The 17845-nt window shown below is 44.4% G+C and overlaps 1 protein-coding gene across 5 annotated transcripts in view; it reads left to right on the top strand.

Annotated features, from left to right (window-relative positions):
• Window positions 1-17845, top strand: part of PTPRE (protein tyrosine phosphatase receptor type E) — a 100018-nt gene that overhangs the window by 45937 nt on the left and 36236 nt on the right. For all 5 annotated transcript variants that reach the window (XM_088670427.1, XM_060274826.2, XM_060274827.2 and 2 more), the window contains exon 2: window positions 15935-16041. In XM_088670427.1, the coding sequence (XP_088526553.1) occupies window positions 15935-16041 (107 nt within the window). The remainder of the gene's footprint in view (window positions 1-15934; window positions 16042-17845) is intronic.

Here is a 17845-nt window from a genome sequence, read left to right as displayed (position 1 = left end):
GAGGCTTACCGCTCTGAGGGCATTGATTCACCTATGAAACTGAAAGTAACCCATGGGCCTGTCCCTTAGCAGTAGCCAATTAGCCACAAGTGATAAGGAATTCTATTCAGGCAAGTGAGTGAGTTGGTGAAGGAAGGGTGGGGTACTCTGTTCCTCTTCTGTGCCCAACTTAGAAACTAAGCAGCCTGCCAGAGGAAGGAATCACCCTATTTCATGCCCTGCACAGAAAGGCAGCAAGTGGTTGCTGGAAGGGTGGCACTCCCTTCTTTACCACCTCCCATCAGGCTGGTGATATTTTTTTACTGGGCCACATTTTGCTTGGCGAGGCTCTGGGCAAGAAGGCGAGTGGAGGCTGCGCCGCAGTTTAAACAGCAAGCAACCACGCCCCCCGGCTAACCCGATTGGTCAGCGGGGGGGGGGGCGTGATGCGACCAGGAGCCCTAATGACATGGGCAGCATTCATCTACCCATTCCCGGGTCCCTGTGAGGTCCCGGATGCCTGCCAGCAATGCCTCGCCCCCTGGGAAGGGGAGTCATCTTCTAGTAATGTTGTGTAAATTATTTACAAGGTTAAGCTATTCTAATGCATGTTGCAACATGCCTCTTAAATATAATGGTTTTAAGTAGGCCGAAACAGGTGATCTGCCCACCCAAGTGTGTAGAAACTATTCTGTGTACCTTCAGAAAGGCAATTTATCTTACCTTGTTTTTTCAGCCCTGTGGTGACAAACCATTTCTGTTGGTAGGCCACCACAGAGTAATGAAGCCAACCATTTGCTATAGTAACTGACAGCAGTTGGTGAATAGGTTGAACTGTAGAAAAATTGGCCAATCAAAGCAACCAAGATCCCTCTAGCATTACTTTGATGCAACTGGTCTCCCTGATGAAATTCAGTGAAGTGGAGATGGGTATAAACTTTCTTAGAAGGATATGGCTGAGGCAACTGAGAAGAATCTACTGAATACCTTAAAAACCATTACCTTTCTTTCAGAAGTGTGTGCTTTAAAACTTTGCTGCTCTGAGTGCAGTGTCATTTTGTTTTAAGGTTTGATTTTTGCCATCAGTATGCTACTCCTGGAGTATCCGTAACTGACCTTCATTGTTGGATAGATAACAAATGAAACTCTCAGCTTTTCTGATGTGTTGGTCCACTTGTTTAAACAAAATATGGCTGAGGAGCAATTTTGCTAGGGCCTTAGTTTGGTACTCTCAGAGAATAAATCACTTCAGTGCTAGTCACTTGAACCGTGCCAATTTAAAAACCAATCAGCAGTGGGCCTGACATCTATGTAATGAGTTGGGTTATAAAACAAGGCTCTTGGAAAAAGGAATTAAAGTCATCTTGAGTAGCTCTTAGTAATAAATGGTGGTGTCCATCTGCAGGCCTTCATATACTTGCCATTTTATCTGGAAATAAGAAACCAACGATGAATTAGTCTTTAAACTTGTATCAAGAGATATATTTGGGATCACTTTATTTTCAAGACCAATAATACCACACTGGTGAACATATTGAAGGCGGATTCCTGCACTCTTCTTTTACCATTTCAAAGTACCTAGCTGGTTAGAAGGGAAGCCTGTTCAGGGAAGAGCGGGTGCCTTTTCCCTCTTCAAGAACTCCAAACTTTGTCAGAAGCCGTCTTTGTGGACTGTGGAGTTTGTGTTGATTACCAGTATTATCAATCATGTGGACCAGCAGGTGGCGAGCACTGACTTAAGTGGCCTGCGCTGACCTATAGCAGTCTTCCACAACATGGTGTTCTCCTGATGTTTAGGACTACAAGTCCCATAAGCACAGCTGTGCTGGCTGGTGTTGATGGAAGTTGTAGTCCAAAACATCCAGAAGGCATCAGTTTGGGGAAGGATGTATTATAGGAATCACAGTGGACTTCTTAAAACTCAATACCAAATTATCACCCCAATGGGCTCTGTTTTCGAGGAAGTAGGTGCAGGAATGAAAAAGTGGAATTGCTCGGTAGAAGAGAGAATTCTGCAGAATGCACAGGGTTGTCCTGTTTCAAAAGATAGAATATCCAAAGTATTTAGCCAGTATGCAGTTTCTGAAGTAGCACAAATCCATTCCTTCTCCGCAGATTTCTTCTGTTCGTGTGTTGGATTCTTCTGTGCAAGTATTGGATTTGCCTAAACTACAAAAGCCCCTCTACGTGTACCACATATGTGCATAAAGTATGCAGGGTGTGTGTGTATATGCATGTGTCAATCCTGCCTCCCATGTTGATGGGCATTTCAGAGTAGGAGTGGCATTTTAAGAGCGTTTGGATTAATGCACTGAAAAGCCTGTTTTTTTATTAGGTAGGTGGCATTCCGGCCGGCCCCCATGGTAACTCAGCCGAGGGTCAGAGACAGGCGCCTTCCCTGAGCTGACGGTGCTGGGTAGTGCCCTACTCAAGGGGCGGGCCTCACTGTCCAATCAGCACTTATTGAGGTGTGTCTGTGGGGAATGTAAACTCCAGTGCGATGGGGAGGCTGTCCTCTCACACCCTTCACCAGATCTCCCACTCTCCTCGCCCTCTTTTTCTGCTTTGATGCATTACAACCTTGCCATGGACTAATGTTAGTCGCCATATTGTTGGGACGGTGCAGGATTTTTTTCACCTAGCGAATGGGCTCCGCCATTTGGTTTTCGCCTACCTCGTAGCAATCGTGACAACTTTGTGAGGTTAGGCATTGGGTAAGCCTTTGTTTGGATGGAGGGGAGGTTGTAGCCTCTGCCTGCCCCTCCCTGTTAAGGGTATCCTCTTAAAGGGATCCAGGGGTGTGGATTCTGTCCAATGCCTGGATGTGGGCTAGGGTCATACCACTACTCCAATGGGGACCCCTTGGGATGCCCTTATTTGATGTAAATCAGGGACGTCCAACTCCCAAGAGACTGTGATCTACTCACAGAAAAAAAGAATGGCAGGGGGTTCAGGTTGAGTGTTTTTTTTTAGGGAGAAAAGTTCCATTTTTTGTGGGTTCAGGCCAAAGTTGTTGAGCTTTTTTTAGGGGGATTGACCAGTCCCGACCTACCTGTTGGACATCCCAGATGTAAATCACAGGGCATCCCCTATTTGTGGTTTACCCTTAAGAAGAAGACGGGTAGGAGTCGAGGTATAGTCCGGCTTCACCCAGTACCTAACCCAGACTGCTCACATCTGTAACCAATAAAGTTGTGGCCTATTTGAACCAAAATCTGCTTGTTCATGTGCTTTATATAGCCAAACGTTCGTGATTTGTATGTGTGCTGTTGACAGAACACTGGTTACTTCTCACAGAGAAGTTTTGCAGTGTGGAAACTAAATGCTGGACGACCTTTGATCTGATGCAGTTTGGCTCTTATGTTTTTAGCACCTCTAGAAATATGTTGCTGTTTAGTCATTTAGTCGTGTCCAACTCTTCATGACCCCATGGACCAGAGCACACCAGGCACTCCTGTCTTCCACTGCCTCCCAGGCTCCCGCAGTTTGGTCAGACTCATGTTGGTAGCTTTGAGAACACTTTCCAACCATCTCATCCTCTGTCGTCCCCTTCTCCTAGTGCCCTCAATCTTTCCCAACATCAGGGTCTTTTCCAGGGAGTCTTCTCTTCTCATGAGGTGGCCAAAGTATTGGAGCCTCAGCTTCACGATCTGTTCTTCTAGTGAGCACTCAGGCCTGATTTCCTTCAGAATTGATAGGTTTGATCTTCTTGCAGTCCATGGGACTCTCAAGAGTCTCCTCCAGCACCATAATTCAAAAGCATCAATTCTTCGGCGATCAGCCTTCTTTATGGTCGAGCTCTCACTTCCATACATCACTACTGGGAAAACCATAGCTTTAACTATATGGACCTTTGTCGGCAAGGTGATGACTTGGCTTTTTAAGATGCTGGCTAGGTTTGTTTGCTTTTCTCCCAAGAAGCAGGCGTCTTTTAATTCCGTGACTGCCTGCATTATTAAAAGCTGCACCAGCTTCCACGTATTTTCTGCAGCAAATCCAGGGTCCCAGTAAAGCTCAGGACCGTATGAGAACTGGCAGAAACAAAGAGCCTCTAGAAAGCCCTAATTGTAAAGTAGCATTTCGGAATGTAATCAGAACAGTAACAGGATGTAACCTTTCCCCATAATGTTACAGAGCTCACTCCCTGGGGATATGCACACTTGTACATCTTTTCCCAAGAAAACCCTATGAAGTATATTTGTTTAATCTGGCCTTTGAGGATTAGGGAGAGAACATATTGTGGTTTACTGCTCTTGCATTTAGTTCTTGGAGGTTTTGGGATTCAGGTGTCTCTCAAAAGAGCTAGTTTAAAAAATAAATAATTTTTAGTGCTGTTAATATTATTTAAAAGTTTATTACCCAGTTTTGTATTTTGAGCTACAACAAGATTGAAGGGGGGGGGGCATTTATTAAAACAAAGAGAAATTTGCATTCTCTTTGACATAGCTTTCTCCACAGAGAGAAAGTATTTATGTGTATCATTGTCTTTTAAAGCAAATTTTCTACACTAATTTTTATATTAAAATTAAGATGTAAGTGTGGATGAGCATTGACAAGAATTGTTTTCATATAGCCTGAGAAAGTGAAACATTATATAATCAATAGTAACATTGTTTTGTCATGGTGAATAAAGCATTGGATGCTATCGGAGAATTCAATTTAATTAGGCATACAATTAAATCTCTCTCTAATCCAATCTCAGAAAGCCAAATGTCAGCAGCATTTTTCAGAACCACAGGGATCTGCTAGAGGCTGCCTAGCATCTTCAGATAAAACCTAATTTGAAAGTCTTGATAGGAGAGCATCACTGCAAGTACTCAGCTTGTGAAAGGCTGGTGTGCAGTTAGTTTTCTATCTTAAAAAAAATCAAGAAAGAAGCACTGTGTTCTGAATGTTAAGAATGTCTTCAGGTTGAAGTTCGCCTGTTTAAATAAAAGGGGGGAGAAAATAGATGCTTTCCCCTGTTGTCATCAGATGCATTTTATTTGCATATTATTATTTGAGTCAGACACGACTAAACGACTAAATAACAACATTTTATATATATATAACAGCAAGGCTCCATTTTGGCAGGCTGTAATGCAAACTGGGGGGCGGGGGCGGGGTGGGACAAGATTGCTCAGTCCCCCAGGAAGTTGCTGACTGGAAATCCTTCCTGAAGTTCCCAAAGGAAACGCTAATTCTTAAGTTACTCAGCCTTTATTAGCCTGAGGAATAGAAACCCTCTCTAGTTCAGTGATGGGAAACTTTTTTTTTCCTGCTGAGAACCACATTCCATCAAGTGTAATCTGTCATGAGTGGGGGGGGTGGGCAGAAACAAACCAAAGGCTCTTTCTCTCACCACCCTTCCAAATCCTAATTAATTTGTGTGTACATATGCACACCTCTGCATGTACACACACATGCACATGCTACTTCCATCCTCTGCCCCTCCTAGCTCATCACTCGCACTCTTCCACACATATTACCCAGTCATTCATTCTCAGTCTCTCTCTCTCTCTCTCCCCCTTAACACACTCACACACTCAGAACAAAACGTTGCTTCCCTGCCATTTCTTCATCCCACACTTTTCTCTCTCTGCACTTGTATGGCTTTCTCCCTCCAACATATACTAGATCGGGCCCAGTATGCTCTTTTGCTCACCCTGAGATATGGGGCTCCTGCAACTTTTACCCTCATGGGTAGGGGAGGGATTAAGAGGTCTCCCTCACAAGCCCTGTGGACACAGTGGTACCTCGACTTACGAACGATTTGACAACCGAATTTTTCCGACTTACGAGTGGGGCAAATGGCCGCGTGCTTACGAATTTCTCGACATCCGAACGGAAACCGCAGCGGTTTTAGATAAGGTTTTGTCGACTTATGAATTTTTCCGTTTCCAATGCATTCCTATGGGAAATCGTGTTTCCAATGGCGCTTTTCGACTTATGAATTTTTCGACCTATGAAGGTGCCTTCGGAACGGATTAAATTTGTAAGTCGAGGCACCACTGTAATTTCATCTGCATGAGGCTCTTAATTTCAGGGTCATGGGTTTGAGCCCCATGTTAAGCAAAAGATTCCTGCATTGCAGGGGTTGAACTGGACAACCCTTGTGGTTGTACTCCAACACTACAATTCTATGATTCTATAAGCCACTCCCAGTTGCTTCCTTATTCTGGAACCTGGTTCATGTCGTTTTGCAAAGAATGTATTTTCTTCTTCTTCTTTGGGTGCCTAGTGGTTCTGATGAAAAAAACTTACCTTTGTCTACTATACTACTCTGCCCTGGATTCCAGCCTTCTGCTCCTGCTTAAAATACTTGCTTGTGCTACAGCTTGAACTGTATTATCTACCGTATTTATCAGTAGCGCCTAGAAGGCTAAAGGGAAAACCTATTTAGGGCAGTAATGAGGACTAACATCCATTTTATGAGTATGCATAATTTTTAATTTAAATTAGGAACCATCTGATAGTACAAATAGAGAAGGTTAGTAATTAACACGCTGCCTGACCCTAGAGTCTCTCATCAATATATGCTTTAACTTTTCATAAACTGGATGGCCTTAAGTCTTTATAAATTGTACACTTACATGTTGGGTTGCCATTTGTCTAGAATTTCTCAGATATATCTGGAATACTGTAGTCCGAAGCAGTGTCCAGGCAGAAATTGCTTTTTAAAATGTCCAGGAAAATCCAGACGGATGGCAACCCATGTCGGCGATTTTCCTTTAAAATAGCTCAAAAACTAAATAACTTTTTAAAAAAAATTGCAAAAAACCCCTCAACAACTCTTCACTGTTTGAAATATGGCAACCCTACTTACATGTAGGAAACAGGTGCACACAGTCTAGATTTATGTGCATTAAAAATTGGCTGCAATTCAGAAACCTCAAAACTTGTCAACTGGTCTAAATTATTGTCAGAGGTGATGCAGTATCTTTGTACGGTTACATATGAAGTGCTACGTACATTACAGCCAAAAGACTGACTGGTGATTCTACTACTCTGATTAACATATGCATTCTTCTTCCTCTTACTATTACATGAGTCTGCAATTATGAAAGGAACTCAATTCATAGGATTACATTATATTGCAGCCAACCCCCATTCCTTAACATAAGCCTGTACATTGCAGTAGGGGTTCACTACGATACTTAAGAAATCAGTATACCGTTTACATTCATCCCAGTTTTCCATCTTTTTTATTGTCCTGTTGATAAGCTAGTTGTAATTATATCAGATTATGGTTAACTAGTGGTTTTCAGCCCGTTCAATAACGGGCGCTAGAATCCTGGGGTTCGGAGAAGCGCTTGCGCAGCGCTTCTCCGAACCCTGGGACCTGTCCTTGCTGTCGGCGGCAGGGGGACAGGAACGGAGGAGGAGAAAGCGCTGCTTTCTCCTTCTCCGTTCCTCTCCCGCAGCCGCCGACAGGAAGCAGATATCCCAGGGTTCGGAGAAGCGCTTGCGCAGCGCTTCTCCGAACCCTGGGACCCGTCCTTGCTGTCGGCGGCAGGGGGACAGGAACGGAGGAGGAGAAAGCGCTGCTTTCTCCTTCTCCGTTCCTCTCCCGCAGCCGCCGACAGGAAGCAGACATCCCAGGGTTCGGAGAAGCGCTTGCGCAGCGCTTCTCCGAACCCTGGGACCCGTCCTTGCTGTCGGCGGCAGGGGGACAGGAACGGAGGAGGAGAAAGCGCTGCTTTCTCCTTCTCCGTTCCTCTCCCGCAGCCGCCGACAGGAAGCAGACATCCCAGGGTTCGGAGAAGCGCTTGCGCAGCACTTCTCCGAACCCTGGGACCCGTCCTTGCTGTCGGCGGCAGGGGGACAGGAACGGAGGAGGAGAAAGCGCTGCTTTCTCCTTCTCCGTTCCTCTCCCGCAGCCGCCGACAGGAAGCAGACATCCCAGGGTTCGGAGAAGCGCTTGCGCAGCGCTTCTCCGAACCCTGGGACCCGTCCTTGCTGTCGGCGGCAGGGGGACAGGAACGGAGGAGGAGAAAGCGCTGCTTTCTCCTTCTCCGTTCCTCTCCCGCAGCCGCCGACAGGAAGCAGACATCCCAGGGTTCAGAGAAGCGCTTGCGCAGCGCTTCTCCGAACCCTGGGACCCGTCCTTGCTGTCGGCGGCAGGGGGACAGGAACGGAGGAGGAGAAAGCGCTGCTTTCTCCTTCTCCGTTCCTCTCCCGCAGCCGCCGACAGGAAGCAGACATCCCAGGGTTCGGAGAAGCGCTTGCGCAGCGCTTCTCCGAACCCTGGGACCCGTCCTTGCTGTCGGCGGCAGGGGGACAGGAACGGAGGAGGAGAAAGCGCTGCTTTCTCCTTCTCCGTTCCTCTCCCGCAGCCGCCGACAGGAAGCAGACATCCCAGGGTTCGGAGAAGCGCTTGCGCAGCGCTTCTCCGAACCCTGGGACCCGTCCTTGCTGTCGGCGGCAGGGGGACAGGAACGGAGGAGGAGAAAGCGCTGCTTTCTCCTTCTCCGTTCCTCTCCCGCAGCCGCCGACAGGAAGCAGACATCCCAGGGTTCGGAGAAGCGCTTGCGCAGCGCTTCTCCGAACCCTGGGACCCGTCCTTGCTGTCGGCGGCAGGGGGACAGGAACGGAGGAGGAGAAAGCGCTGCTTTCTCCTTCTCCGTTCCTCTCCCGCAGCCGCCGACAGGAAGCAGACATCCCAGGGTTCGGAGAAGCGCTTGCGCAGCGCTTCTCCGAACCCTGGGACCCGTCCTTGCTGTCGTCGGCAGGGGGACAGGAACGGAGGAGGAGAAAGCGGCGCTTTCTCCTCCTTCCTTCCTCTCCCCCAGCCGCCGACAGGAAGGACGCGCGCACTCTCCCCCCCCCGCCTCCTCCAACCGCCGCTCCTCACGGCCAGGGAGGGTTGTGAGGAGGCCTTCGCCGGCCTCCACCCCGGCGGGAGCGGCGGTTGGAGGAGGCAGAGTGGGGGGAGAGTGCGCGCGCGCAGTCTCTGCTGTCCAATCCCTGTATCCCTGGGGCACATGCGCAGTGACCCAGGGACACACGGGACATCTGGACGCAGGGACAACATGGACATTATTATATAGGATTACTGCAGCTGCATCTTTTTGCTGTCATTAGAAGGAATTTACTGCAGCTGTTCTTTGACTTGATGGATTGAAACTTCAGTCCTTTCTTTTATGTAGGCTCGGGGCAGGGGTTTTCAACCCCACAATCATAGAGCCAGTGGTATCATGATTTCCCACCCCCTTGAACAGCAGGAACACACCTTCCCATCTTATATCAAAAACTGTCCACTCATAGAATTGTAGAGTTGTGAGGTACTCCAAGAGTAATCTAATCCAACCTCCTACAATGCAGGAATCACAACGAAAGCATCCCTGGCAGATGACCATCCAACCTCTGCTTGTCATTGCTGTTGTTGTTTAGTTGTTTAGTCATGTCCGACTCTTCGTGACCCCATGGACCAGAGCACGCCAGGCACTCCTGTCTTCCACTGCCTCCCGCAGTTTGGTCAGACTCATGTTGGTAGCTTCAAGAACACTGTCCAACCATCTCGTCCTCTGTCATCCCCTTCTCCTTGTGCCGTCCATCTTTCCCAACATCAGCGTCTTTTCCAGGGAGTCTTCTCTTCTCATGAGGTGCCAAAGTATAGGAGCCAACCTCTGCTTAAAAACCTCAAAAGGAGGAGAGTACTCATGAGCTCATCTGTGATCCACCTTTTTAACACTGGTTTTCACGAGAGCACATAATTAGATAAAGTCGAAGGCTCATTGAGAAAAACTGTACAATGTAACCTGGACTTTGAATACATATTGTTGAATAACGCAGTATCTATAACTAGACAACAATGTAATAATCATCAAGAAGTTTAATGTGATTAACTTTCCAATGCCAGGGTATCCATTTGTGTTTCTTGTGAATGGGTCCCTGCTTCACTTCAAATGTTAATACAAGAATCACTGCTGTGAATCAAAACCAAAGCAACACGCGACCATATGCAAACATGCAATGTATAATATCAACTCTTTATGATGTCTAAACAGAACATAAAACTTAACATATATGAACAATGTAAACAACTCTAGAGGATTCTGTCGTGGTGTACAGTGTTTCCGGACATCTGGAACATGCAGTGACTACATAAGTTTATGAGCGCTGTTCCAGAGTATGTATTCATTCGCATAATAGATGGGTTTATGAAAAACTTCTACTTCCTATTGCTGTGCTGAAGTTCTTATGAAACAGTGGGTGATATCCGGAAACACTGTACACCATGGCAGGTGCCTATGAGATATGTGAAAGAAGGACTGGAACATAACAGCACCCTCCCCTCCTGTGGTTTCCTACAACTGGTATTCAGAAGCATTCTGCCTTTAGTAGCCACTGATAGCATTTGTCCTGCATGAATTTTTCTAATCCTATTTTAAAACTATCAAAGCTGGTGGCAATCCTGCAGGAGCAAATTCCACCATTTAGCTATATTCTATGTGGAGAAGTACATAAGAAAGGCTTTAAAGATGCTTCCATTATCATAACAATGAAACTTAGATTATAGAGTCCTAGAAACAAACTCTAATACAGCAACCCAAGTGGTTTCTAAAGATACAAAACAATTACGTGCTATAAATGCAACAGCAGCTGCACTAAACTTGGAACAGTAAATTCCTCGTAGGTCTGGGTGAACAAGTGTTCTGTAACACTGATGTGGAAGCCCAATAGCATAGGAGCAATTCGCACCTCTAGAGGAAGGGAATTTGGAGTCGGGTGCCACTACAAAGAAGACTGTATTCCATGTCTCCCCACAACAAGCCAAACCTTGTTCCATCAACTTGGATCCAAAGTTTCTTAGGCCTTTATGTATCAGCATATGCCAGTGCTATATGTCCTACAGAACTAATGTTATATGACTGCACAGGTATACCTGGTAGCCATGCTCAGCACCAGCAGATGTTTCTGGACCATCTTGAAATGTAACTCTGTCTAGACATGAGGTGAGAGCATGGATCACAGCAGCAATGCTATTGCAGTCCAAGAACAGGCATAACTGATGAATCGGCCACAGCGGGAGATAGGCAACCCTTGCTACTGATGTCAGGACTCAAGTTGGCAATGCTGGATCTAGGAGTACCCTAAGTGTCAAGGACTTCATCTAAAACAGACTATTGAACCACCTTCCAGGCATGACAACAACCAACCAACAGTTCTTCTACCGGTATGTTCTCAGGATTCAGCTTCAGCTCATTGGCTGTCATCCAGGCACCTATTCAGCACAGCTTCATCTAGTTCACATGGCATGGAGAGAGAGGGCTGGGTATCACCTGCATTAAACTGACCATAGTTGGTGCTAACCACAGCACAGCACAGTTAGAAAAAGCTTCTGAACTCCTCCTACTCACCTCAAATGATGAGGGAAACGGAGTTGGAGCATGTGAGCCCAGGGAGAGATGTGATGTGTTTATGTAACACCAAGCCATGTTTCAGCATTATGCTTGAATGAAGGCATTATTTGTTTATCATTTGCCTTTCCATTTAGAAAACTTCTGTGCTTCCATTCGGAACAAAGTGGTTCAGAACATTAAAAACTAAAACCTTAGGATTGTCCCACTTGCTTTAACCTCCTATCCAAGCTTCGTGATCAGTTTCACACTAGCCTTGTTTCAGTGACTTTGCATTCTCAGGTGGCCCCAGGCCATTCTCTGGGTCAACAATTTTAAGAAATAAACAGCTGCAGTAAAAGCACCGCTAATAATTGTAGACTAAAAACACAGGAAAAACAGCAGAAGCATTAAGAGTGATAGAATAATAAAGGCTTGGTCCGGTACCTAAAATATTTTGTGTCAGTGTAGCTCCCATTGCAGTGCAAAAGTAGCATCTGGAGCGGAGCCTTGTCCCAAGATCTTAATCAGAGATAAATCTCAGTGGTGTACCTTCACATGAAGGGAGGCAGGAGTTTTAATCCTTTCAAGTATGCATTTCAATCAACCACTTTGCACTGAACTTGGTTTTTTTTTTGTGTGTGTGTGTGTGCGCAAAATTATTAAATGGGTAGGGAGCCTCAAACAGTTTTCCAGGTCTTGCTTTCTGTCCCTTGGGACTCCCCTCAGGCTACACTCCTCACTTGACCTGTTTCCCTTCTTCCTTCAGTATTTTTTTTTTTGCCTGGCAGTGATGTGTCCTTGAGCTCAGATGATGTCTCTTGCTTGCTGAGATGAAGATTGAGAAAGAGGGGTGTGTGTGTGGGTAGAAGCTAGCCTACTGTCCAAAGGAAAAACTTGCATTCATTGTTCCATCCACTTCTGGCCCTTCCCGCCACTGGAATGTGGCCCTTGGGCTGTAAAAGGATCCCCACTGCTGCTGTAAAAGGTCATGGTAGTTCTCTATAACAAAAGAAGTGCTCGTATGCATGCTGTATGTATTTAACTATTGCCACACTTGTCTGTGTTAGAAATATTCAGTTAGTTTCTTCACCTGTTTCACACAATGCTACATTTATTTTTTAAAAAAAGTTTTGGGGATGTGACATGGATAGAGTTTCTTGTGTTTCAGAAAGTGCAGGAAAAGCAGAAAACTGGCATTTGACGTGGCTCAGGTCTCTTGCTATATAGCCCCATCTGCTGTACAAAATTGATGCTTTTGAATTATGGTGCTGGAGGAGACTCTTGAGAGTCCCATGGACTGCAAGAAGATCAAACCTATCCATTCTTAAGGAAATCAGCCCTGAGTGCTCACTGGAAGGACAGATCGTGAAGCTGAGGCTCCAATACTTTGGCCACCTCATGAGAAGAGAAGAATCCTTGGAAAAGACCTTGATGTTGGGAAAGATGGAGGGCACTAGGAGAAGAGGACGACAGAGGACGAGATGGTTGGACAGTGTTCTCGAAGCTACGAACATGAGTTTGACCAAACTGCGGGAGGCAGTGCAAGACAGGAGTGCCTGGCGTGCTCTGGTCCATGGGGTCACGAAGAGTCGGACACGACTAAACGACTAAACAACAACAAGCTGTACAAAAATATAGTGGCACCTTATTCCTGAGAAATGCTATCCCAGCCCAGGAACAGGCATAATTTTACCATTAAAACATGTTTTACATCCTTCTTTAAGCTCACGCTATTCCTTTCATATTTTTTTTTTCAGAAAGACTGTATTCTGGTTTTGCAACTAAGCAATGGAAATTCTACAAATAAACCTACAAAAAATTGACAAACCTCTAGTTTCAAGCTGGCTATATATTTTTCCTAATGGATATAATTGTCCGCCACATGGTTTCAAAAGCTGTGATTTATTTGTGTGTCATTGGAATAGTCAGCTTGGGCATTGGATGATGTAGAACCAATAGCAGGAAGCAGCTTTTGATACATGTGATTAATAAAAAATGAAGTGTGACTACTAACTTACTTATTCATTGATTCATTTGTTGCATTTGTTTCCTGGCCCATCTGAACAGGTCATACTGACCTAATACTGGCCTAATAAATAATAATAATAATAATTTGGATCTACCGCAGAAGCCTTGACTCCCCCTACCCTGCAGGATTTATAAGGAGGAGCTGGGAAACTTTCATTTGAATTTTAAATTACTTACACAATGTCACAATATTCAGATATGGACAAAAAACATGGTTAATCTTAGCTTGCTTTAACAAATCTTTTTTTTTTTTTACTTTAGACCATAGTTTATGAACTTGGAATTTTTGAGCAAACCATAATTAAGATTAACAAGAGTTTAGGGTCCAGGTGACCTGTTAGTATGTGAATAATCTAAAATCTATTTTCTTTTAGTCCTGGTAGTAATCATTCTCACTACTACTGAACTGGTGCAAAAATTCTCTATTATTCATTCCTGTCAATTATAACTTCACTACTTGGTGAACAGGGATACCATCTGGAAGATCTGTCTGTGTCAATAGAATTGTATTTGGTGTGCCGAATTTAGGTGTTCAGTTCTTCGTTTGTAATAATGTGACTTTAAAAAGACCAGCTAGGAATTCAGTCAATTCTTGGATTGTATTTCATCCTTCAGTTACTGATATTGTCAGTGACTACTGAAGTGGATATAGGCTGCCTGAGGCTTAAAAAAATGTTTTGTACAGTATAGTGCTTTAGGAAAGTCTGGTGATACAATTGGTATTACTGAATTGCGGTCCTTGACCCTTCGCTATCCACTCGTGCCCTTCAAAAAGCTGTTTCCAGACTTTGTCATCTCATATTAGAAGCAGTAATTTGTGATAAATTATATTTTAAAGCCCTGTGTACTTTTAAAGGTTGCCTCCTGCACAAGTTCTGTTATACTGCCGTCAGGATTTCTCTTCATGCTGGTATATTTACATGCTATAACGAGGGAGGGGCAGATTGACAACTAGTTTTGCCTGGTTCATAATGTAAACCTTTACTAAGAAGCAAAATATTTTTAAAAAATATAATGGGTTTGGTCCAGTGTGTACGTTGGGGCACTCTGTGAACTCATTACAGAGAATGAGAAGCAGCCAGAATATTCTTATTTTAGTTAGTTGTTCAAGGCTTTGTATATTGGTACACAAACCTTGTGCAGTAACATATAGGCAGCTGGTGTATATGTTTTAGCCAAGGTGTGACTTCCTACTGCCTCCCACTGCCTCCCACCATCACCAGTCTAGCTGCTGCATCAGTTGGTGTTCCAGGACAATGCCCAAGGCAGTTCTGCATAGCACGTCTCCCAAATTACTGTCGAGCCCTTCCTATAGGTCAGCCTTGCATTATTTGATTGAGCAGGAAGAGGGACAGATGAGGATATGGGAGGAATGTGGAGAACTCCCGTGATGTGCCTGTGAGCATGGAGAAAGGAAGGGAAGGGAAAAGAGATTTGTTAAATTGAGTGGGATCTCTCCCCCCCCCCCGGTAGACTGAATTGAGCCTGCAGCGTGTGGGTTTTTAAGAGGCAAAATAGACCTACAGCCTGTGTTATAATATCTAGTCATGTCCTTTGCAAGGGTATGATTACGAGATATATTTAAATTATTTTATGTACAGTGGTACCTCAGGTTAAGAACTTAATTCGTTCTGCAGGTCCATTCTTAACCTGAAACTGTTCTTAACCTGAGGTACCACTTTAGCTAAAGGGGCCTCCCGCTGCCGACGACGTGCAATTTCTGTTCTCATCCTGAAGCAAAGTTCTTAACCTGAGGTACTATTTCTGGGTTAGCGGAGTCTGTAGAAGCGTCTGTAACCTGAAACATCTGTAACCTGAGGTACCACTGTATTAGTGAAGTTGGTGTTGTAGAAGCTTCAAGCGTACCAGTTCCGACTGCATGTTTTCAATGCTTACTTGTGGAAAAACAACAACAATCCAGCAACTCAGCATATAAGAAACTAAGTTGCCTGCAAGAAAAGTAGACTGGAACAGCAGCAGATTGTTACAAAATGATCATCACGCAACCTAGGAATTTTCTGCATATGTTGTTCAGTTTTATACTCGCTAGAATTTGTGTCAGATTTCTTCTTCAACAGCTTGTAATCTCTGCCAGCTTTTGGATGTGCAAACAGGCAGCGACAGAGGAAATGTGAGTGACTCGCATTTCCTCTTTTTGTACTTCCATGTAATTTGCAACATGAGAACTTGTGCACCTTTCCCCTGGTGAGACACTGAAGGCCAAATGCTGAGGAAGAGGCAGAAACCCCCACTTTGCATATCCCAGATGAAAAGAGGAAGGGCGAGTGGGGCATGTCCTCTGTTGCAGTTTCCGTGCAATACCTGGGGCTTTTTTTGGAGTAGCAAGTTTATATTCTTGGTGTTTTTCAAATCCCTTAATTTTCCAACCTTGGAAGATTTGTGGTATAGAATAAGACTTTGGGGACTAGAGTGGTGGTCTCACAAATATTTGTAAGACTTTGGACACAACAGATTAATAATATTCCCTTACAAAAGTCATTCTCTAAAAATAAATAAATTCAAACCTCCTTTGTGATAATATGAACATATGACCTGAGTATGTTAGTATGGGTTTTATATTTTTCTCTGTGTTTGCTTAACAGGTCCATGATGGAATACTCCTGTTCAATCTTGCTAATTTCCATTAGTTTTCTGCACAGCGAAGCGTTGCGTGGCAACGGGACTGCATCACTTAATGATACAACAACAAGTAAGAAACACTGAATTTTGGGGGTCAGTCTGGGTCAGTACCTTGTTCATATAAATCGTCTTTCCTTTGGTTTCAGATGGTTTTTCATGCTTCCTGCTTTAACATTTATAGCACCATGTCACATATCTTATGAAATCAATGTGGGATCAGGATCAGGCTTGCATTCTTCTCAACTAATATATGACTAATATATGCTGAACATTATCTGTAATATGTGTGAGTAATTGACTGACTATTTGCCATTGACAAATATTTTGTTCTGTTGCTCTACTTTGGAAACTTCTCTGAAGCTTTTCTATGATTCTAGATAAGAAGCTACATTAAGGGCTGCCAGTAGTTCTTTGGTAACTCTAAAGAACAGGGATTGAGCTGCTTTTACTGCCACAAAAGCCTTGATGGTTTTAAAGCTTTCCAGTTAACTTCATTAATACATAAAGCAGTAGCAGTTGACTTAAAATTGGCTTGCTTTGACGTTGTCCTTACCTGTGGGCCTGGGGTGCTGAGCCCAGTAAGGGGATCTGTTGGTAAGATTTGGGTATTTGCCATCAACTGGTCATGTGAGGTGATGCAAAGGCCTGGCCAAAGTGACGTATACTGCTTTGTGTATGAAGAATGTGTGAATGGTTGCTTGGGCGTGGACAAGCCATCTCCGTGCTGCAGTGTCTGTCGGTCCTGCATCTGTAAAGGCTGGGAAATCCGGCAGGCTGATTTGCTTAAGTCTATACCTTTCTTTAATAAAGCACAAGAACTGATCACTCGGGTGTTTTTGAAATCCTTCTTTGGTATCCCTGCCAAACTCAACCATTCCCACAAGTTCTCTGTTGGGCCTGCAGTTCAGAACAACGTACCCCTGGTTTTGTTTTTAAACTTTGGTATCTGCTGCCGAAGTTGCCATCAGACCTGAATGTATAATGCTCAGTTTCCCAGAAGAATGCAGCCATTTCCCTTTCTGATCAGTTTGGCTTATTTATAGCTATGGAAGTGGATTGTAGTTTCAGGATGAGAAAGAATTCTAACAAGCAAACTGGAAAATTGCTATCGTATACTGATGAAGACGCTAAAGCATGATAATGCAACTGGTTGGGTTTATTTGTTGAGTTTACATTTGCTTGCACAGCCTATCCTCTTTCACCAAAGTGTAGAAGCTGCTTCCACATTATGCATTCTCTTGATAGAGAAGACTGGATGTGATGATGTGGGCTAGGCCAGTCTTCTTCTTTGGCAATCACTCGTAGCCGAATAAGATTGTCTTCTATAAACACAATTTTAACAAAGGGTCCGTAAATGACTGTGGAGGCCAATTCTGGATCCACACATCCTCCCACAGTGGGGACATTGGTTTCCAGTTGGTTTCCAGGCGGGAGTTGATCATGGTGTGGGTTTGCCAAGCGTGCCTTCCTCTTAGCACATTTCTCCCTTGCGTCCTGAGATCGAGTTTCTTCAAAGCCCATGACACCTTTGGTAAAGGCTGTTCTCCAACTGGAGCACTCACAGGCCACTGTTTCCCAGTTGTCAGTGTTTATACTACATTTTTAAAGATTTGCCTTGAGACAGTCTTTAAACCTCTTTTGTTGACCACCAGCATTACGCTTTCCATTTTTAAGTTACCCTGGGTAAAATCTTAACAGGGTTGGCCGCAGAGGCCCTATGAAATAAAATTAATTAATGGCTAAAATTGAACAGAATTTGGACACTGATAGATTTTGCTAGATTGCATCCTTTCCTGCTTACCCCATACACTTAAATAGCTCAGTTGGTAGAGGGTTGTGGGTTCGAGTTCTACGTTGGGCAAAATATTCCTGCA

The sequence above is a fragment of the Zootoca vivipara genome, chromosome 5 (assembly GCF_965207765.1).
Source record: "Zootoca vivipara chromosome 5, rZooViv2.hap1.1, whole genome shotgun sequence".
Taxonomy (NCBI): Eukaryota; Metazoa; Chordata; class Lepidosauria; order Squamata; family Lacertidae; genus Zootoca; species Zootoca vivipara.
This window is presented reverse-complemented; position numbering and strand designations above follow the sequence as displayed.